We start from the raw sequence: 22512 nt of genomic DNA, 5'->3' as shown, positions 1-22512 counted from the left end.
GCTGGAAAGGAATTTACTTTTGTAAAATGTATTTTTGAAATAATGCTTTAGAAGGCTTGTCAGAGCTGCAAATGATCTGACACCATTTCAATATCTAGTAGATAATGTATAATTTGTGTTGTTATCTCATTCATAATAAAGTTTTACTGTTAAACAAATGGATTGGATTGTGTTGCTTACTGTCACTGTTTGCTACCTGTAGTAAAGGATTACTTGAAACTCACATTTTCATAGTCAGGATGTTGGACTAGATTTCTGACCGATCTTCATGCATAGAATTATAAGTTTTTCATTTCAACCCTTTATTTCTCTTTAGATTTCTCTGATAAGACAGTATTATTACATTTAAAAAGACCAACACCATCCTTAAAAATAAAGCAGTTTATTCATAGCCAGTGAAATGGAAATAATAAGTGTACATAATTCAAACAGAAGCAAAGCCTTTTATGTAACTGTCCAGATCATGTAGGTAAAGGACTTGTTTTGTCAGCTGGTAATAAAGCTCATGTCATAGATGTTGCTGCTGCTGTTGTTGTTGCTGGTATCCCCGAAGAAGACCACCTGTCCCACCCAGTGAAAACGTCCTCCTCTGATGGAACAGATAGCTGTGTGAAGGTCCGGGTGGGTCAACAGACACTTCATCAAATACAGGCTCCCTCAGGTCACTCACATCTGTAAAACATGGCACATTCAATGTAACATCATGTAGCTGACATGTATCATACATCAGTAGTTATGGCAAAGCTACAAACTGAGGAGATACGTTTTTTCTTCCATTATAAAATAAGATAGGCTACTAATAAATTCAGTATAGCCCTGGCTCAATAAGCAACTAGTTCTGATGATACTGTGCTGTTTGGACAGGAAAAAAACACCAGCGGAGGCAACTTACTTCTTGTCTGTACACATTACACTGGATATATATACTGCTGCTTGTACCACTACTGCTTACAGTCAGACAGCTAGCAGGTAGCAGCCTGAAGCTATTCAAATAAAATACTCTTTACAGTTTCCAACACACCAGTCAGTTTCACCATTTGTTTTTCACACAGGGACCTTCATTGCAGGTCTAATGTGAGTTCACAAAAACGAGCCGCAGGCGACAACAAACAGTCATTGTTGCCAAAGACTCCACAGCTCAAACGGTTAGCCTAAAGCTAACGGTTAAACTAGCGGACGCTCGCTAACTAAACCCAGCGGCATTCTCTCATTTCAGTCAGTGTTGGTTATTATACGATAAAGGACATCACAGACAATTAACTAACAATGGGCCATAATTATTTAAAAAATATGTCTACTCACATTTCGGACAGATGGTGTCTCAGTCTTCCTGCACACAGTCCAGTAAAACGGCTTTAATCACACTTTTAGATTGCCAACATTTGCTACACAGCGTAGGCTAGGTAGTGTAGACGGAAAGATAACCTTAATAGCACTGTGAGTCAATATCATGGTCAAAATCTGCATAAACAACAAGCCTGTCTGGACGTGTGCATCACTTTTAAGTGTCCTCTGGAAACACTTACGGAAGCACTTCCGTCGTGTTTCGGGCTATTTGCTTGCGTTTTGTCTTCTTGTATGTGTTTTCTGATGTTGCAGTGCCGTGAGCTCTCAGGGCCACCGTATTTTCCTCCTCATTAACTATCTTACCTCTGCACTACTATCTTTGTTTATATGTGGATGTATGGGCTTTATGTCTTTTATTTTTGTTATTGTTATTTTACCTTCATTGTTTACCTACTGAATGCACTATGTGCAGCACTTTGGACAGTGCAAACTGTTATAAATGTGCTTTTATAAAAACATTTTACTTACTTTCTTACTTACTTATAACTCACCTAGGCCCTTCGGCACAAATCACCCCAACCCCAGAATTTTGGATAATTAGCATGATGCAGCAGTTTAGGGCTGGCATCGTGCTAACTGTATAGACTCAAAGTGTAGCATACTAAAGCACTAAAACATGTGTCAAATGTTTTCAAACTTGTCTATAATTGTTCAGACACAATAATCAAAAAACCTTGATCATGGAAATTTTACTTTGAAAGGCAAAACACAGTTTTTTTTAGCTTAAATGTGCTTATATCTTATTCCTTGTCTCCCTTCTTTACAGGATGAGTCAAATGGATGGCTCTTCTTAAATATATGGTCACATTTCCAATTTCTTCCACGATTTTCTAGAAACAAGGGGTGGCACAACTTCCCCACTGGCACAACTCAGTCCACTCTCCCCTACAGTAAATAGGGAAAGCTCAAAAATACTTTAGTTCGGAAAAGGAGAATGATGACAGGTTGGTGGAGGGAGTAGAGTGGCAGTGAGAGTGTGTATGTGTGGAGGAAGACCTAGAAGACATAGAGCTGTAATTTCTGATGAAATACAGTAACTGATAGACCCTGTTGTGAATCATGGTCTCTCATTGAGATAGGCAGGGTTGAGAGTGCAACCCAATCTGAAAAGATCTAAAGTTGCATCTGAAATACAAATTTTCCAGCAAACAAACAGCTTAGAAATGCATCCTTACAGTAAATTACAACATTAGAGAAATTGATTTCTGTATTCAAATTATAGAGTATTTACACAGATAAATACTACATTTGGAAATGCTATCAATAAAATATACAAAATGTTTATCTATTGAAGCAAACTTCTGATTTAAATTTTTGTTCTCCTAAATAAAACTGGTATGTTATAAAATAAACAATTTCATGTGAAACAATTTCACCCTTTCATCAAAGAAAATATTACGTTACTCAAATTATTCAAAATGTGCTAATGCTAATGTAAATTTGTATCAAATAAAATAAGGTCACCTTAATGTAAGTTAGAAAATGTGTAGGGAATGGGATGGGATGGAATAAGTGCAATATAATCACACACATGCTCATATGTCATACCGTATAGCCATTTTGATGCCGTTGCAAATCGATCATTTAATAATTTCAGTACTTTTCTTAAAGATAATTATAAACACAGCCAGAGACACATGTAAAATGTGGTGTTTTAGCATAACATCATTACTTTTTTTAAATCAAAATACATCTGAAGGTTTCTTATAAATACCACAGAGAAGGTTGTATTTCAGTGCATGAAAAAACAATTCATCCCTAAAACCATAAATGAGAGGACTCAGACATCTTGGAACAAGAATGAAAGTGATGTAATTAAAATACCTGACATTAATAAATAAACTTAAATTAATTTCAAGTACATATGCTTCTATGAATGGGGACCACAACTGGATGAGACAGAGCACTAGCTGGAAAGCATGAAGCATTACTGTTTTGAGCCCTTTCAACGATGACTTCTTCTTCTCTCCTGATGCAGCTTTGGCCACATGCATTATTTTAACATAGGAGAATACAATGATGACACACATGAACAAGAAGTAGAATTGGCCTATGGCTGAACGAAGATGACCCTGCCACCTGTGAAAGATGAAAGATTCCACGGAGCATACTTTGACCTGAGTATAGAAGCTGGGGGTCGCAGATGCAAAGGAGATGGAGAGAACAACAATGCAGGGAACAAAGCTGATGCAGTGAATGATGAGGATAGAGTTCAGCGACCTGCGTATGGTGCACAGCTCTCCATGGCGCAGTGGCATGCAAATGGCCACATATCGCTCCAGGGTCATTGCTGTCAGAGTAATTGGTGTGATAAAAGTGCAAAGCGCCGAAATAATATAGATAATGACACAAAAGCCACTTTGTATAGCAAACCTAAAGTAGGCGAGGATGAGCAGGATATCAGACATGATTAATATTATGCTATCAGACAGTAGTGTAACAGCAAATAAGATGTAGCGCATGGTGGTGTAGAAAGAGTCCTTTGAAAAAAAAGTCACAATGAGCAAAATGTTGATGCAAAGGAAAACAATCACCAGAGTCTGCACAATAATGAGTCTGTCATCGTTCTGTTGCATGGCTCCGACATTAAAGAATGACTTATTATCTGCCATAGAGCATATATATATATAAAACCAAGATCACAGTCCTATTGCATTATGACCCAAGTCCAATGCCAAGCTTCTTTTAAGTCACAAGACTTTAGAATTCAGCCATTTAGCAAACCCTTCCTGCTGTAACATGGCATTGTGGCACACAGTTTTAAATATGAATGTATTCTGCTGAGGTCTGTGCAGAGCTCTGAGAGAGGACTGAGGAGGAAGAATTTATAGGATAGTGACTTGAACCTCCCAGAATATCACTAAATGAAACTTTGCTCACAGTGTCGTCACTAACCCTTAACTGTGGAGGACCAAAACTGCCATAAAGAAAAAATAAAGAAAAAAAGATAAAAATAAATATAACCATTCATTAATAAATCAAAATGTAAAAATAAATACATACCTGCCTACATACCTTTGAATATACAGTATTTCCCTATTTATTTACTTTCCAATTTATTTTTTTGTTTAAAACTTAGCATCTATAAATACAAACATGCTCAATGTACATTTAAATAAGGTTCACTATGCAGTTTGAGGTTAGGGGGATTACATTTAAACATTATGCAGTTAGTTTAAATAACATATTTTCTCTATGGCATTTTTAGCATTGAATAATTCTATCATAATGAATCAAAACTAAATTATTTTGAGGCAATTTGAACCAAACGTAAAATGAGAATATGTATGTAAACAGAACAGTGGGCCCAGCTGCTGTAAACAACAACAGTGAAAGACTAACTTTTAAAGGTGGGGTGTACAATGTCCAGAGAACATTTGTTTATATTTATAGGGGAGAGTGGCCTGAGTTGTGCCAGTGGGGAAGTTGTGCCACCCCTTGTTTCTAGAAAACCGTGGAAGAAATTGGAAATATGACCATATTTAAGAAGAGCCATCCATTTGACTAATCCCGTAAAGAAGGGAGACACAAGGAATACGATATAAGCACATTGTTCCTCAGTTTTCTTTTGTTCCTGTGTCCTCCAGTATCGGTTCTTGATGCTCTCTTAAGCATTGACCCCAAGAAATCCACTGGAGAAGACAACCTAGACCCATTCTTTCTCCAGCTTTCAGCCCCTGTAATTGCAGAGTGTATTACCCACATTTTTAATCTTTCTATATCTTCCTGCGTTATTCCAAGGATCTGGAAATCAGCTTGTGTCCTTCCTTTGTATAAAGCGGGAGAAAAAACTGACCCTAATAACTATAGGCCAATATCCAGACTGTCATGTCTGTCAAAAACGCTGGAATCCCTTATTAATAACCAATTGAAAACATTTCTCTCAAGTCACACTATTTTATCTGTTCACCAATCTGGTTTTAGAACTAACCATAGCACTATCTCTGCCATCACTCTGGTTACTAACAATATTGTCTCTGCCTTAGATAATAGTAAACACTGTGCTGCCCTCTTTATTGATCTCAGTAAAGCCTTTGATACAGTAGACCATTCTTTACTATTAGATAAATTGGCTAACATTGGTCTTAGTGAAAATGCGTGTAGCTGGTTCAGTAATTACCTTTCTGACCGATCTCAATGTGTGAAGCTAGGTAATATCCAATCTGGTTTCTTACCCATAACCAAAGGTGTTCCAAAAGGTTCAATTTTAGGTCCGTTGCTATTCACCATCTACATCAATGATATTGTGTCTCTTGTCAGTGGTTGTCAAATCCATTTCTATGCTGATGACACCATTTTGTACTGTGTTGCTGACTCTGCAAAGTCAGCTATTGAGAATCTGCAACTGTCCTTTAATGCTCTTCAGAATGCTCTTATTTCACTTAAACTTGTCCTTAACCAGACTAAAACTAAATTCATGTTGTTCTCTAGGGCTAGAGAATTGGACAACAGTGCATGCATCTATGCTGTAAACGGTTCTTTGATCGAAAAAGTCTCTGAATATAAGTACCTTGGTATCTGGCTAGATGAGAAGCTCACTTTTAAACCCCATATTGACAAACTTGTTCTCAAATCTCGTCAAAAAATTGGTTTTTTATATCGGAACAGATCAAGTTTCCCAAAAATTTGTAGGAAAAGGGTAATCGAAGCAGTGTTTTTATCAGTGTTGGATTATGGAGATATAGTTTATAGACATGCTTCTGCTACTGCCCTAAAACCCCTTGACTCGGTGTACCATTCAGCCCTTAGATTCATTACAGGTGATTCCTTTAAAACTCATCACTGTTCCCTGTATGAAAAAGTCGGCTGGACATCCCTGTCATTGAGACGTGAGTTACATTGGTTTTTATTTATTTTTAAATCCTTAATTGGTAAACAGCCACCCTATTTATCAGCTATGCTCGACTGGAACTCTCAGTCTTTTAATACCCGATCCAGTGAGCTGCTGCTTTTAAAGGTTCCTAGAGCTCATTCTAAGCTGGGAACAACTGCTTTTAGCTATAGTGCCCCCACCTCTTGGAATGCCCTTCAGAGCAACTTCAATATGACCATTCTCCCCACTTTTTCTTCTTTTAAATCTATGATTTCTGATTTTCACCATCACCACTGCATTTGTTTTAACTGAATTAATTTTTTAAGCTCTTTTATTGTAATTTTTTATTTCTTTTGATCTTTTTTATCTTGCTAGGATTTTGTGTTTCTCTGTTTTATTCTGTCACTCTGTTGTTATTGTTGTTGTTGTGTTTGTTGTGCGCTCGTCGGCGTTGTAAATGAGGGGAAACTCAATGCCTTTCGAGTTTGTTTAAATAAAGGTTTTCATTCATTCATTCATTCATTCATTCACATTTAAGCTAAAAAGAAACTGTGTTTTGCCTTTCAAAGTAAAATTTCCATGACCAAGGTTTTTTGATTATTGTGTCTGAACAATTATAGACAAGTTTGAAAACATTTGACACATGTTTTAGTGCTTTAGTATGCTACACTTTGAGTCTATACAGTTAGCACGATGTCAGTCCTGAACTGCTGCATCATGCTAATTATCCAAAATTCTGGGGTTGGGGTGATTTGTGCCAAAGGGCCTAGGTGAGTTATAAGTAAGTAAGTAAGTAAGTAAGTAAGTAAAATGTATTTATAAAAGCACATTTATAACAGTTTGCACTGTCCAAAGTGCTGTACATAGTGCATTCAGTAGGTAAACAATGAAGGTAAAATAACAAAAACAAAAGTAAAATACATAAAGCCCAGACATCCACATATAAACAAAGATAGTAGTGCAGAGGTAAGATAGTTAATGGGGAGGAAAAGCCAGGGTGTACATATGGGTTTTGAGCCTTGATTTAAAGGCAGAAATGGAGGGGAAATCACATTTGTCGGGTGGCAGTTGGTTGCACAAGCACGGAGCAACTAGTGCAAAGTACATGTCTGAGAGTTGTGCCAGTGGCATGGCTATATACGATGGTCACCAAAAAGAAAGTGATCGTCTACAGTAGCTCAGAAGAGACTGCCATCTCCATTCCACTTAACGACACCACTGACCAGAGTACAGATGGCCAGAAAGATGATGATGGTGACTTTGTCATTGTGAGCTTTGCAGGTAAAACCACCTAGATCTACTAGGCCTTGATTAGGAAAATGTACCTTCAATCTTTGTAAAATATTTACTTTATTTACTTCAAATAAACCTTAAATAAGTAATTGTCTTATGGATTTGTCTTGCATTACAGTTTATGAGATATATATCAATGGCACAACATACCCCATGGTATTTTTTCCGAAAGCTATATTTCTTAAACAGTTTATTCCAGATCCAAAGTTTTTATTGCCAGGGATGCACAACATCCTGAAATATATGTACATATTTGAGTTGGAGACATAACTGTCAAGGCCTCACTTTAAAATCACTTTGAGTAAAAAGTGGCACATCTCACCCCACTCTCCCCTACTAACCGCGGCAGTATTTGACGCTCAGAGCGAATGCTCCAATCGTCCAGACTGTCGGTTTTAGATACAAGCTGATTTTGACAAAAAGTGTCTGGATTACAATGACTGAGCATTCCTTTATAGCTTCCTAACTTCTTACAGTGTTCCAGGGATCCAATTTTCCTGTGAGGGAAATTAGTTTATTCAGTTTTGAGATTACAAATAGGAAAATGTTCACTTCTCTGACACACCCCAAGTTACATAGTGCACCTTTAATGTTGTCTTTGCTGTAAGAAAATTGACATTTATTAAATTATGAAAGACACCAGGTAATATGACTTTTGTCATTCAGCATTATGAGATATATAATATACTGTATAATGTTTGTTGTAAATAACAAAAGTGCGATAAAGAATTACATATTTTGTAATAGAAGACACAGGCAACCTCAAACTCTATAGTTTAATTCCCCTTTTTACATAAAATAAATCATAATTAACAATGTCATATTTAAAAAAAAAAATATTTTGTTATGCTGATTGACACTATTGTTACACATACTGCTTGAGAGCAAACCGGTTCGATCATAAAACATTTAGGAACTATCAGCATATGAACCGGCTTAAAATGTCTTTAAACTTTTGTTATATGTATATATCCTCTGGGATAAATGTATGTTAAATATTTGTTGGATTTTGCAGTTGGTTCAAGGTTCAAAACACTGTGAAAACGGGAGCAAAATGTATCTTAATTTTCATGGATCATGCACAGTTTAAGGGTATTATAAGTATGATTCATGCATTAGGATGATTCATCATTACTTTACTTCAGATAAATATGCAGGGATACAGGCTATCCTGCTATCACGATTGAAGCGTGGCAAAAACAAACTTTAACTTACAGGTCAGAAAAAAAAACGTTCCTAGTTCCATTTAGTCTGAGCGATGATTCACTGTTCATAGAAGACATAGAGCTGTAATTTCTGATGAAATACAGTAACTGATAGACCCTGTTGTGAATCATGGTCTCTCATTGAGATTGGCAGGGTTGAGAGTGCAACCCAATCTGCAAAGATCTAAAGTTGCATCTGTAATACCAATTTTCCAGCAAACAAACAGCTTAGAAATGCATCCTTTCAGTAAATTACAACATTAGAGAAATTGATTTCTGTATTCAAGTTATAGAGTATTTACACAGATAAATACTACATTTGGAAATGCTATCAATAAAATATACAAAATGTTTATCTATTGAAGCAAACTTCTGATTTAAATTGTTGTTCTCCTAAATAAAACTGGTATGTTATAAAATAAACAATTTCATGTGAAACAATTTCACCCTTTCATCAAAGAAAATATTACGTTACTCAAATTATTCAAAATGTGCTAATGCTAATGTAAATTTGTATCAAATAAAATAGGGTCACCTTAATGTAAGTTAGAAAATGTGTAGGGAATGGGATGGGATGGAATAAGTGCAATATAATCACACACATGCTCATATGTCATACCGTATAGCCATTTTGATGCCGTTGCAAATCGATCATTTAATAATTTCAGTACTTTTCTTAAAGATAATTATAAACACAGCCAGAGACACATGTAAAATGTGGTGTTTTAGCGTAACTTCATTACTTTTTTAAAATCAAAATACATCTGAAGGTTTCTTATAAATGCCACAGAGAAGGTTGTATTTCAGTGCATGAAAAAACAATTCATCCCTAAAACCATAAATGAGAGGACTCAGACATCTTGGAACAAGAATGAAAGCGATGTAATTAAAATACCTGACATTAATAAATAAACTTAAATTAATTTTAAGTACATATGCTTCTATGAATGGGGACCACAACTGGATGAGACAGAGCACTAGCTGGAAAGCATGAAGCATTACTGTTTTGAGCCCTTTCAACGATGACTTCTTCTTCTCTCCTGATGCAGCTTTGGCCACATGCATTATTTTAACATAGGAGAATACAATGATGACACACATGAACAAGAAGTAGAATTGGCCTATGGCTGAACGAAGATGACCCTGCCACCTGTGAAAGATGAAAGATTCCACAGAGCATACTTTGACCTGAGTATAGAAGCTGGGGGTCGCAGATGCAAAGGAGATGGAGAGAACAACAATGCAGGGAACAGAGCTGATGCAGTGAATGATGAGGATAGAGTTCAGCGACCTGCGTATGGTGCACAGCTCTCCATGGCGCAGTGGCATGCAAATGGCCACATATCGCTCCAGGGTCATTGCTGTCAGAGTAATTGGTGTGATAAAAATGCAAAGCGCCGAAATAATATAGATAATGACACAAAAGCCATTTTGTATAGCAAACCTAAAGTAGGCGAGGATGAGCAGGATATCAGACATGATTAATATTATGCTATCAGACAGTAGTGTAACAGCAAATAAGATGTAGCGCATGGTGGTGTAGAAAGAGTCCTTTGAAAAAAAAGTCACAATGAGCAAAATGTTGATGCAAAGGAAAACAATCACCAGAGTCTGCACAATAATGAGTCTGTCATTGTTCTGCATGGCTCCGACACTAAAGAATGACTTATTATCTGCCATAGAGCATATATATATATATATATATAAAAACCAAGATCACAGTCCTATTGCATTATGACCCAAGTCCAATGCCAAGCTTCTTTTAAAGCTGCAGTTGAGAGTTTCAGCCGTTGGGATCCCAACGACTGTTTTCCCAACGCTCTACCTGCTGTAGCTCCTCCCTCCGAACGACAGCTATGCGCGTTCATGTGAATTCAGTTACATTGACAGGAGACAAACACCATGTCCGATTCCGAGGTGATTAAACATTAGTAATGATAACTACATACGTACATATTGAGCATACATTTTAATCACAGACATACCATGTATGTTAGCTTAAAATCATTGTAAGTGTGCTGGTAGGCCTAACAAAAGTAGCTGTAACAGCCAGGCAAGATAGCAAACTAATTGTAACAGAGCGGAGAGGTGTGTGTGTGTATCTCCTACTATCTATGCTCCTGCTCTGACCGCAGCTGGGAGGGGCTGCTCGGGGCTGCTGCGCGAGGAGCGGGCTGTGTGTCAGTGCTCCTGCTGCTCGTTGAGAAGAGGTGATACTTGCTTTGGCGAAAAAAGTCACCAATAACACCAGAAAAAAAAGCTAGATTTGTCGCTTGTCGCTGTTTTGAAAAAAAAAAAGTCGTCCTGCTGCTAGCAGCAGGCAGCCTAGGGGCAGAGGAAGGGGACGAGGTCGCGGTCGGAGAGGTCTTGATGTGATAGAGCAAGAAGACATGGCCGGTGTACTTTTTTTCGACCTCTCTGCGTCTCCCTTTCAGCAGTTAACTTTTCAACATTCGTCTTTCCTCGTTTTTTTGCTGTCTTAGCGGTGTTAGTTGTTAGTATCCTGGGAATGGTAAATTGAGGGTTTGTTTGTGAAGACATTGCTACTCGCTGTCCGCCGTAGTAGCCTAGTACCAAACAGTAGGCTAGTGTCAGACTGCTAGGGTCGTGAACGCTCACGCAACTGACGCATCAACGTCGTTGCCAAGGTCCCACAGCCAATAAGAGCGGAGAATCTGACCTCGCTCTGATTGGTCAAAATTAACATGAGCGGTGGCAATTTTGGGGGGCAGCACACAGAGGCAGGGGGGAGCAAAGTGATAAAAATATATTTTCAGACTTCACCTACATATAGCTGAATGGCTATTATGACAGTTTTGCCAAATATTACAGTAAAAAAACTCTCAACTGCAGCTTTAAGTCACAAGACTTTAGAATTCAGCCATTTTTCATTTATCGATTTATAGTCAGTTATTAAAAAAACGAACAAGAAAGCTTATTCCTGTTATCCCCCGGACACCATTGAAGTGTGGAAGTGATGGTAGAGTGGACCTGCATACAGGGCCGGCGGTAGCCAGGGGCAAGGGTGGGCTCAGCCCACCCAAATGTGCACCCTGCCCACCCAATCAAAATTGAAGATTTTTTTTTTCGGACCTGTTCGTTCGCTGTCCAAGAAAATGTCAAATAAAATTCAGACAATTCATTAATACTATAGAATATACCATTACCATGCATTGCCTCTAATTGGGTGGGCAGGACAGCCTGCCTCCAAGTTACCCACCCGCTTATAGTGGTCACTTGTCAGCGAAGCCGGCCCGACTCTGAGGCATAAGCGAATTAAGCGGTTGCTTAGGGTCCTGAATGTTTTTTTTTTTGTGTGTTTGATATCAACATCATATTATGTAAATGTGAATTATCATCCAAAAAAGGAATACAATGTTTTGGTAGATAGTTAATAGCCTAATAATTGAATCAGTTCATCTGGGAAGTAATCTGAGGTTAACTGATCACGTCCAGACGTCCTAAGAAAATGGGGCTGCCCTCAGTTACCCATGCACTGTGTATAGTCTATAGCCTATTTCAGCCTCGTCTGTGGAAAAAAAGATAGCTGGACAACAGAGTTCTTCTGCTTCGTTCCTCTCACTGCATTTAAATGCATTCATTATATTACAGAAAAATATGTCCCGTAAAAGAAAAAGAGCACCAAACCCATCCCAGAGGACCCTGCATAATATTTTATTTTAAATGTATATTTTTATGGAAAATCCATGTGTCTTTCTTCAATAGCTTCTAATTCATCCGACCCAGTGTCTCCAAATTATTTGTTCACGCAAAATTCCTCAGATTTAGCCTCTTAATTTTCCTTTCAAAGTGCACCAGATTCATGCGTTTCACTTTAAAAAGGTAAAAAAAAATCTCCCGGAGGGGCACACCCCCGGGTCGTGACCTCGGCTGGCTACTATTTTCACCCAGCTGGACATCGGAGGCAATAGCGTAACATACTGGTTGTGTGAATGATATTTAACAATAGTCAATGTTTTGGGCAGCACGTTTCGAGAGGGCCCCCCTAATCAAATTCTGCTTAGGGCCCCATGAAGGCTTTGGCTCTGGTTGTAACACTCACGTGGAAAGCTGCTGGTAGCAGTGCTATCATACCCTGTCCCACGTGAACCAGCATCTTTGTGTTTTAGGGTGTATTCACACATGCCGTGTTTAGTTCGGTTGAAACAAACTCAGATGCACTTCTGCCTTCGGTGCGCATCTTTCAGGCAGGTGTGAATACAGCAATCGCACTCGGGGGCGGACCAAACAAGAGCTCCGGGACCCAGCTGAAGAGGTGGTCTCGGTGCGCTTCCATGCGCACTCTGCTGCAGTTCATTTGTGGTGTGAATTTGTCCGGACTCGATTCGACCCAAATGCAGGAGGCACTGTGCCTTTTCTTTCTTTTCTTTTTTAATAAATTGCCGTCAGCTTCACATTATGGGAAAGTGTTGTTATTGCTAGGACGATAAGTTATGACCGGGAGCTCAGCACAATATATTACATTTGATTGAGAGGACGCGTAAAAATGCTGAATGTGTTCAGCGATCAGATGAAAGAGAGGGGAGCATCTCCCGCACAGTGCCAAAAGGTTCACGCTGCGCAAGAAGTGTGTGTTTTTATTTTGCTTCCCATGTATGGGACCGTCAATACTATCCCAGTGTCATTTTGGAGCTGAACTGCGCCGAACTGACACCCAGCTGATACACAGCTTAAGCAGCTGAGTGTCAGCTTGAGCGCGTCCAGCAGCAAAAATACAGTAACAATTATGTTTCACATCATAGGGCTACATATTATAACCATATGAAACAACAATAATTTGATGTTTTCCTTCTTTCTTTATAGGCTAGATGTAGGCCTTTTTATTATTTTTAACCCAATATTATATCAATGATATATTTCGCAGTTTTTACTTCCTGCTTCCTGCTTCTCTCCATTCCAGAATGTCTGTCCAATGAAGAAATGACCTCAGATCACGTGTAGTTTTGCTTCGTAATGCTGGTTCACTTGCAAAAGGGGCAATATGAAAGTGGACCACACCAAACAAAAAAAATCTAAACTCTATTTGGTCTGGACCAAAGCAAGTGAACTAGCGGACTTTCCCAGTGTGAATACACCCTTAGAGTATAACAGACTATTCCTTAACTCCAATCTTTAAGTCAACCAACAAATTGAGTTGAATCGTTGTTACAGTATAATAAACAAAAGCGGTTGTAAACAAACTCTTGTTTTGCAATATTGTCTAAATCATCCCATCTCATCATGAAAGTAAAAGTCAGTGCACCCAAAGTGCTGGTTTATTGACAACTGGTCTTTTATTTGAGGACTTTGAGGATTTCTAAATCTGAAAAGTTAGTTTTCTAATACAATTTTGTGTTGTTGTCATTGTCTGGTCTGTGCTCTCAGTAACTATAGCAGCAACTTACACACACTGGTGTCAGAAAGCAATAAGTGGTGATGACACTCATGGTTTGTTTTTCCCCTGGTGGATTTAAACTAAAAACAGACTAGCGATGCTAATGAGGTGATCATCACTTTTTTTCTTATGGGAAATAAACTCCTGTGAAACTCATTAAGGGTGACGGTTAGTTGGTCATTAATTATTCAAAATATCCTTTGTTGATTTGTGCTCTGAGTAAAGTTAGTCGAAAAACTATTGTCTTTGTCTTTTGGCTTTTGGCTATTCATCGAACAGATATTTGAACAAATACCAAAAATGTCAACATATTGGTAGCACTAAAAGAAACGTGATGACCAGAGTTGGATTTATCACGAGTGGGACATTTTTTACTTTGAACCAAAAATGTCAACCTGCTGTTGATGCTACAAGAAAAGTCACTAAACTTACCAGAATACATTGTCTAGGAACAATGAGAATGTTACAAAATGTAAATAAAGAACATTTTACTTTCTTTAGGAAGAGAAAACATTGACCACATTGTAGCACTAAAGGAAAAGTCAAATGATCACCATAGTTATTAGAGTTTACCCTTTCGGAAACTTGAATATCTGTAACAACTATCATACCAATCATGTCAGGGTTGTGTAGAGTGTGGAGTTGAGGTAGCTGGCGAGGGACAAAAGGAGATTAAGGAAGAAAAAACAGTGTGTCATTATGTTATATCGAACTGCATGTGACATTTATGTCACTCTATATAGATATTTGTCACAGTTCTGCATTGGCTTGTCATGGACTCACTTGGAGAATACATTTACGAAAACACGCTGTTTCTGTGGGTTTCTGTAGCTTTTGTAAAGCCTTTAGTTTCAAGATCCCACCATACTGTTTCTGACTCCTCATACAGACACACACAGCTCCATACAGGAGAAGCAGCAATTGCTCCTCTTTCTTCTCATGCTTGTCATAGTTATCATCTGCAAACAAATTCATGGCCACCAAATCCCTGCATGGCAAGCTAACTGGGAGGAGTGATCCCACTGAAAAACCTGAGATTAGACAAAATCAGGCACAAAGAGCCGGTTTGTGGGCCATTACCTGGGTTGGGTTGTGTCTGTTGGGCCTCCTAAAACCAAAAAAGAAGTAATTTGAAAAACCCAAACACAGGGTGTCCTGATGGCCTGCTTGTTAATGTGCATACCATGTAAATGCATCTCCCTGGTTCAAGGATATGTTCATAATTTTCCAAGGCTGTCCTAAAACATGTTTTACTTGCTGTAACTGTTCCTTTTCTCAAGGCCTTTTTGAAATCTCTTTTACCATGCTTGTCATTACTATTATCTCCCATGATGTATACTCTGTACTATATGGCTTATTATTTCTCCAGCTTGAGTACAAATGATTATGCCTGGATTTTAAGGAGTTCACAGCAAGATAGTAATTTACTGAGAAATTTAGATACAACAAGTAGGAAGATTAAATTATATTTGTACAAACAAAGATGACAGACGACAATCAAGTTCGATCCTGGTTTTACAGGACAATAAACTCCGATTTTGCCATATTCTCGAACATAGAAGCAACAGTCACTTTACCCAAATGCTGGTTTAATGATACTTAGCAAAACTTCACTGGACTATTTCTGTATCTGACAGTTTGTTTTGCAATACAAGTTTGTATTGTTGTCATTGTCTGGTCTGTATACTCAGTTACTATAGCAGCAGCTAACACACATATCATTAAGGAATAAGATGGTGATGGTGGTTACACTCTGAAGTCATGGATTGTTGTTCTCCTGGTGGATTTGGATTCATAACAGACCAGCGATGCTAATGAGTTGATCATCACTTTTTCTATTGGGAAATAAACTCCTATGAAACTCATTAAAGGTGATGGTTGATTGGTTCATTAATTATTTAAACTATCCTTTGTGGATTTGTGCTCTGAGTAAAGAGGGATGACAACATATTACAAAAAAGTTAATTGTTGAAAACTAATTGCTCTTTTTTTCCTATGCATCTTCTGGGAACAAATGACAGATATATCGAATGTCATGGCAATACATCGAACGGATGAGATATTTTAACAAACAATCTAAAAAGTAGAAAAACGTTTTGTGCTGCATTTTAAAAAGGCCCATTGTATCTCATCTCAAACACATTTGAGCACAGGATTTAGTTTTTACCTTAACCACTAGAGGGCGACATAGGCAATACTGTGGCGGCCTGAAAGCAGTGGGAACCTTTGCTCGGTGACGAACAGTTTATTGTGGCGGACCACGATGGCCGCGCTGAGGAGGGTATCAGCCTGCCTCAGGTAGGGGCTTTATAACGTTATTCTGGTAACCTTTGTAGTGTCATTAATACACACTATACTAAAAAATAACACACTCTTAGACAATGTAGTGCTACTGCTGGGTTCAATGTGGGGAAATGTGAGGAACCGGAAGTGAACGTAATACTGGTTTCACTTGTTGTTCATAGTCTCAACATTAAATTCAGTGCTTCGGAGCTTAATTGTAAATATCCTGTATTTAACGTCACTAGTTTGATGCTGACATTGGTTCTGTGTTTTGTTCAGGAGTTCTGCTCGTGTCCTGTTCAGCAGCAGACAAAGTGGAGTGAATAAACCGATCAAATGGACAAATATTGTGTACTCGAGTGTGGCGTCATTAACCGTGGGCGTTGGGCTGTGTGCGGTACCTTTCAGACAGGTGAGTGTATCAACTCCCCGTCATGATTACAGCAGTCATCTACAGCATACTCACTGGCATTACACTGTCAGAAGTCTTAAAAATGCTAAGACATCGGCAGTAGGTTTTTATGATTCTTTCACCCTGACGTTGCAAGTTGAAACAATGCAAATAATTGGTGGTGGTACAGGTCTTATCTATTTTTCAGTAATCAGTTCTTGCCACATTATCATAACACAGATCAGCATGATATGATCTAAGATGGTCATGCTGCGACATGTTGTCTCTGGGAGTGCTGCTTTAATGTCGTTGTAGGCTATACTGTTGTCAGACCCTCAATATAGTGACAATAAACTACTTAAACTGTATCTTCTACAGTGTTTTTTATTGTAACATTGGTCAATAATGTAGTCCTGATTGGTTTAAAACAAGTCTTAATTCTAATTTACCTTAAAGGCCTACTTCACCGGTTTGAATATGAAGGTGTATTGAATTCTGAGATCCTATGTAGTATAAATGTGCAAAAAAAATTGAAATTGGTTCATCCTAGCCTGAGAAAAGGCAGAAAGAGTGTTTTTTTAACCCTATATTAATCTTACTGTGACATCACAGTAAGATAAATATAGGGTTAAAAAAAAACTTACTTTGTAAATATTACTGTGATTTCTCCTGTGACATCACAGTAATATTTACAAAGTAATTTTTTTTTAACCCTATATTTATCTTACTGTGATGTCACAGTAAGATTAATATAGGGTTAAAAAAACACTCTTTCTGCCTTTTCTCAGGCTAGGATGAACCGATTTTTTTTTTTTTGCACATTTATACTACATGGGATCTCAGAATTCAATACACCTTCATATTCCCACCGGTGAAGTAGGCCTTTAAGCTGTAGGAACCTTTCTTGTGTGTGTATGTGTTCTCTTACTCTGTTCCTTTGGTTGTAGGTGGAAAACCTCTCTCATGACACACTGATCAGAAGAGCAGCCTCTCTGGTGACGGACAGCTCAAGCACGTTTCTCTCTCAGACCACCTTGGCTCTCATAGATGCCATCACAGATTACTCAAAAGTAAGTAAGAGCTCTCACCACAATTTGTTTACCATAATTGAAAGTATATGACAAGTTATACCGAAGTAGCCTTTGTTATTGGCAGCCAGCGATTCTCTCATTTTCTCCACACAGTATGGTAACGTTTACACCTATTGATGCAATGTGATGACATTGAGCTGCACCAAGCAAAAAAGAAAATTAAAAGAATGTTATATGAAAATATAAATATTATGTATGAGGGACAAATATTTTCCCCACTTGCCTTAGTGAACGACATGTAGAGAGATTTGGTTTGAATTTGTGTTAAGAGGTAAAGGGCATTTTATCAGAGGTATTAAAGGCATCAAAATACATTTCCCCCATTGTCCAGTCTAGTGGGTAGGGATCATCTTAATACTTTTTTCTGTCTGAATTTACCAACTAAATGAGTTTGTAAAGTGAAAAATGTGTTCGCTCTGCCTCCATACTGGGTCTTTATTTAGTAAGTCATTTGTCTGTTTTCCGTCTGTTTGCTTACAGGCTGTGCACACACTCATTGCTCTCTATAGACAATATCTGGCCTCTCTTGGAAAACTGACTCCAGCGGAGGAGGATACAATATGGCAGGTGATCATTCGCCAACGCGCAGAGGTTAGTTTATCGTCTTCTTCCTAACAAACCCAAGTTTTTTTCCCACTTGTTGATTGCCACACCATAAATATGACCGCAGACATTCACAATCGAAAAAAAAAACCATGTTGTTTGATCTGACCCTGCATTTATAATTTTCTCTGTCTTGACAGGTTAGTGACAAACAAGATGAATGCCAGCGCTTCGAGTTAACCTGGGCCAACGCAATCAGGCTGTGTGAAACGGCAGTGGAGGCAGCGTATGCCTCAGGTGTGTTAAAGAAAAATGTCCGAATGTGGTCATTTGGCCTGCGTGATTGAACCGGCAGGTGTGTCATGGTTGAGAGTTGAAGGCAGGTTTTTTCTCATGGCTCTTGTAATGAGGAATACAAGTGTAAATCTTTTCCTCTGAGCTTTGCACTTTGACTTGCCTGTGTCTGTTCCTATTCAGCTGCTGTCAGTGTTACACTTTGGACAGTGCGCGGATCACTTGCTGTCAGTCAGCGGGGCTTTGTGTGAAATCAAAATGGAGATGATGGACGGGAGCGCCTTCGTAATGACCTAATGCCTAATGTCTGAACTTGAGGTGGTGTTATGGCAACCTTTGAACTTTTTTCATCTTTGTGTGTGTCTGTGTGTGTCCAGGAGCTGAAAACGCATCCATCACAGGGAGGATGAACATTCAGGTGGCCCAGTCGCAGGTGGAGGAGGCACAGAAACTTTCAAAGGATGCAGACAAGACGTTGGCAGAGACCAAAGTACTGGAGGTTGAAAGGATGACACAGTACGCTGCCTCCGTACAGAGTGATGATGAGGAAGAAGTGCCTGAGGCTTATCTAAGAGAAGACTGAAACAATTAGCCAGAGGGATCAGAATTTGAAAGTAGTCTTCTCTTTTTCCTAATTCCGTGATATTTTTGACTTGCAATTTGTCCTAGATTGTTTTCAAATGTATGCTTACACCTCCAACTGCTTAAAAGAAGTAAATCACACAAGATGGGGATAATGTCTCCATAATTTACTTTTTAAGTCCTTAAGACTAAGATTATGTTGTCTCTCTCTCTGCACTGTTTATTGTTTTGTGACTCCACCAACTTCATATTTTTGTGTTAAAGTTTGTCAAAATGAATTGTAATAAAAGCACATTATGAAAACATAAAATGGTTTGGTCTTCACTTTTTGCAATAACATCAGACAATTCAACTAGAATTGTTGTTATGGTTTGTCTTTGTCACATCGTGTTTATCAAAAATGACTTAAAAACACATAACCAGTGCTAAAAATGGAGGGAAAACAATGCGTCCACTTTGTGCTGTTGCCAAAAGCTGGGAGCTCGTTGAAAAAAAAATACAGAATATTCAAAAAATGTTTCCAGTTTAATTGTTGGTGTTGATGGATGTTACAGATGTGAGGTGTTTGTGCCAACATACACTACTATGTGAACACAATGTCCACTGTGCTCATCTTTGGAGGTATTCTGTTTTCTAAGGGGCCAGAAGCCACTTCGATAACAAAGTAAAACATACCAAACACACAATTGGATGACCGTACTGTCATTGTGATTCAACCAATCAGCTGATGGTTCCACCATTTTTACGCTGTACGTAGTATGGTTGCGTCACTTTCCAAACCGTCAATCTGCAAGGGAATACGTTTCCCCACAGATTTCCACTTTTCATGTACATCTGAGAACACCTTGAAGGTGGTGTTGTTTTACTTGTTATTTGTGTCTCACTATTTCACTCAACAACTCTACCTTCACTGCAAATTACCCATGTCCTGACTCTCTTCTATTGAGCTTTTAGGCCATTTCTCAACCCCCCGGGCCCTGACCCCCCTTGTCATCACTTCATCTTCAGCATCGCCTCTTTCCACACTGTCACAGAACAGTAAACAGACAGGCCTTCCTCTCGTCTTGTTAAAGTGGAAAACAATATAATTAAATACATCATTTCTTAACTCGATAGGTGTGTCTCCTGCGCACAAATTACAAAATGATTCAGATTTCTCAATCGGGTTTAGGCTAAAGTGTGAGGAGGTTGTCAAACATGCTAAGAGATGAATGCAACACTGGCATCATTTGCCTATATGTTTGACTTCGCAGGTTACAATTTATTATTTTACTTTGGACCAATTTCCCAAAGTAAGACAATTAAGAAATGTTAGTGAGTGGTTCTGCTGAGGGTAGACCTATATATAACTGCCTTGCCTTTCAAGCTTAAAGGATATGTTCATAATTTTCCAAGGCTGTCCTAAAACATGTTTTACTTGCTGTAACTGTTCCTTTTCTCAAGGCCTTTTTGAAATCTCTTTTACCATGCTTCCGATGTAAGTGATGGGGGAAGAAAGAAAACGCCACCATTTAGGAAGTATTTAGAAGTCACTTTGTATTGTCTAATTTGGGCTGGGGCCTCATATTATCTTATCTGTATGGTCAAATGTCCCCCCTAACACTTACATTTGATGTAGGCTACATTTGGAACAATCTCCTCATGACTCCTTATCTATTTATATGAACACCTGATTATTTTAAGATGGACTATCCTCTCATTCCAGCAGATGGCGATCTAAATCCATTGCACCACATTTGTATTTTGTACATTGCTGTATTAAGTTGAACGCAATATGTTTGCATTCACTATTTCTCATTTAACTTAGTTTAATTACAATAGATACGACTTCCACAATTTCCGTTGGTGTTTATGTTTGTGATTACATGGGAACCTGAATACTGCACACCTTGGCGCGTTTTCTTTATATTTTCATGTGGCATTTTGTCTCTAAACCAGCGTGTGCACCTACAGTATAGTACAGTACGCAGAACGCAAGACTCATGTGCAATGCCTTCACAGTGTACAAACTACAGAGTTAAACTAAACCTGCAACTATAAATCCTTACCCTTACTACTTACTGTAGTGTAGATGTCCTATCCTTCAGTGGAGTGAACAGGCTTTGTAACAGGTACACTTCTTCCTTGTCTCCACGTATGCTTTCCAAAGGTCAGCGTGTACTGCAGAGGGTCATTTTCAGAGGGAGCTCATTATGGGGAGGACCTATGTGGAGCTGCAGACTCCAGTGTGTGGCGTCAGCAGTGAGGTGACCTCCGCCTGCTCTAGATGGTCAAGTCTTGGCAGGGGATGGGACCATGAGAGTGCAGCTACAGAAGAGGGGGAGTAGGCGGGGGGTTGTGGGGGTGGGAGGTTTTTGAGGTGTGCAAGGACCGGCTCACCAATGTGACTAGTGAGGAATGTTGTGTTTAACAAAGGCTGTTTTCACAGACTGTAAAACCAAATGTCCCAGACGGTCTGTGTGGATGTGCACCCACTGGTCACACAGGGGAGGTGGTGCCAGTGGTGAAGCCTAGGCCTGGAAGAAAATATAATTGCACAAACCGAGTATCTTTGCAGTGTAAACCCTTCCAATGAGGTAACCACAATTACAAAGGTCATTGGCCATAAATGCTCATAAACTAGTCAGTGCTACTGAGGGAGGGATGGGGGGGAGGGGGCTTTGAGCATTCACGCAGCACAAGTTATGCCAATGGTGTTAAACAAGCCTCACTGAAACTATTTCACCCAAATTGCTTATTATTAACACGTTAAATGTTTTGCGGACGGAAACAAGAGGTGATTTGTCGTGCCATAAATAGACGAGCCTCCTCACACCTTTGCTGTACTGTCCCAATGCGAAGTGGCCCAGGAGGGGAGATTGATTGGTGAAAAGGGCAGCACTTTCACCTGGGGATTTATAGCTCTTTGAGGATATAAATACACCACCAGAGGGTATAAAGGCAGGGGGTATGCTGTGGTGACACATCATGGGTCATGCTATAATCACAGTGAAGCTGGGCTGTATAGTGCCCAGGAAAGAAAGCGGGTTAGATTTTGCAAGGGATGGAGTTCCCCCCCTGAGAGTTCACTTCCCCTGATGAGGACACTAATAATATTATTAGTAATACAGGCTATGGAGACGTCACCGCACAGTGTGAAATGATGAGGGACTAGTACCGAGACAAGCCTTTTAGCTTATCTCCAGTGAATAAATATGATGTTGGCCAAAAACTGCTGAGGGGAGCATGTTTATCACCTCAAGCTGCAGTGCATGATAATAACAGCGTGCTGCACA

At 38.9% G+C, this 22512-nt stretch overlaps 3 protein-coding genes across 3 annotated transcripts; 1 reads left to right on the top strand and 2 right to left on the bottom strand.

Moving 5' to 3' along the window:
• Positions 1 to 3029: 3029 nt before the first annotated feature.
• LOC307248365 (odorant receptor 131-2-like) lies at positions 3030 to 3923 on the bottom strand (the record flags this gene model as incomplete). The annotated part of the gene is made up of 1 exon (XM_080024767.1): positions 3030 to 3923. One exon carries the CDS (start codon positions 3921 to 3923, stop codon positions 3030 to 3032), a length of 894 nt encoding a protein of 297 aa, XP_079880893.1.
• Positions 3924 to 9411: 5488 nt separating this feature from the next.
• LOC307248364 (odorant receptor 131-2-like) lies at positions 9412 to 10302 on the bottom strand (the record flags this gene model as incomplete). Its single annotated transcript, XM_080024766.1, has 1 exon — positions 9412 to 10302. The coding sequence occupies one exon, from the start codon at positions 10300 to 10302 to the stop codon at positions 9412 to 9414; it is 891 nt and encodes a 296-aa protein (XP_079880892.1).
• A 5982-nt stretch (positions 10303 to 16284) lies between these two features.
• LOC307248632 (diablo IAP-binding mitochondrial protein-like) lies at positions 16285 to 19536 on the top strand. The gene is made up of 6 exons (XM_080025075.1): positions 16285 to 16351; positions 16616 to 16748; positions 17675 to 17797; positions 18299 to 18409; positions 18562 to 18658; positions 19033 to 19536. The coding sequence occupies exons 1-6, from the start codon at positions 16317 to 16319 to the stop codon at positions 19236 to 19238; spliced, it is 705 nt and encodes a 234-aa protein (XP_079881201.1). The 5' UTR covers positions 16285 to 16316; the 3' UTR covers positions 19239 to 19536.
• The last annotated feature ends 2976 nt before the right edge of the window (positions 19537 to 22512 follow it).

Source organism: Ammodytes marinus (genome assembly GCF_949987685.1).
Source record: "Ammodytes marinus genome assembly, chromosome: 3".
Classification (NCBI taxonomy): domain Eukaryota; kingdom Metazoa; phylum Chordata; class Actinopteri; order Uranoscopiformes; family Ammodytidae; genus Ammodytes; species Ammodytes marinus.
The sequence above is the reverse complement of the archived record's forward strand: the minus strand, read 5'-3'. Positions and strand labels throughout refer to the sequence as shown.

What these genes read in the sequence shown, in the direction of transcription:
- LOC307248632 (XM_080025075.1), top strand. Translation starts at nt 16,317, where the DNA reads ATGGCCGCGCTGAGGAGGGTATCAGCCTGCCTCAG. An exon ending in AGGGTATCAGCCTGCCTCAG is followed by an intron (nt 16,352 to 16,615) that starts GTAGGGGCTTTA and finishes TGTTTTGTTCAG; the next exon opens with GAGTTCTGCTCGTGTCCTGT. An exon ending in TCATTCGCCAACGCGCAGAG is followed by an intron (nt 18,410 to 18,561) that starts GTTAGTTTATCG and finishes CTGTCTTGACAG; the next exon opens with GTTAGTGACAAACAAGATGA.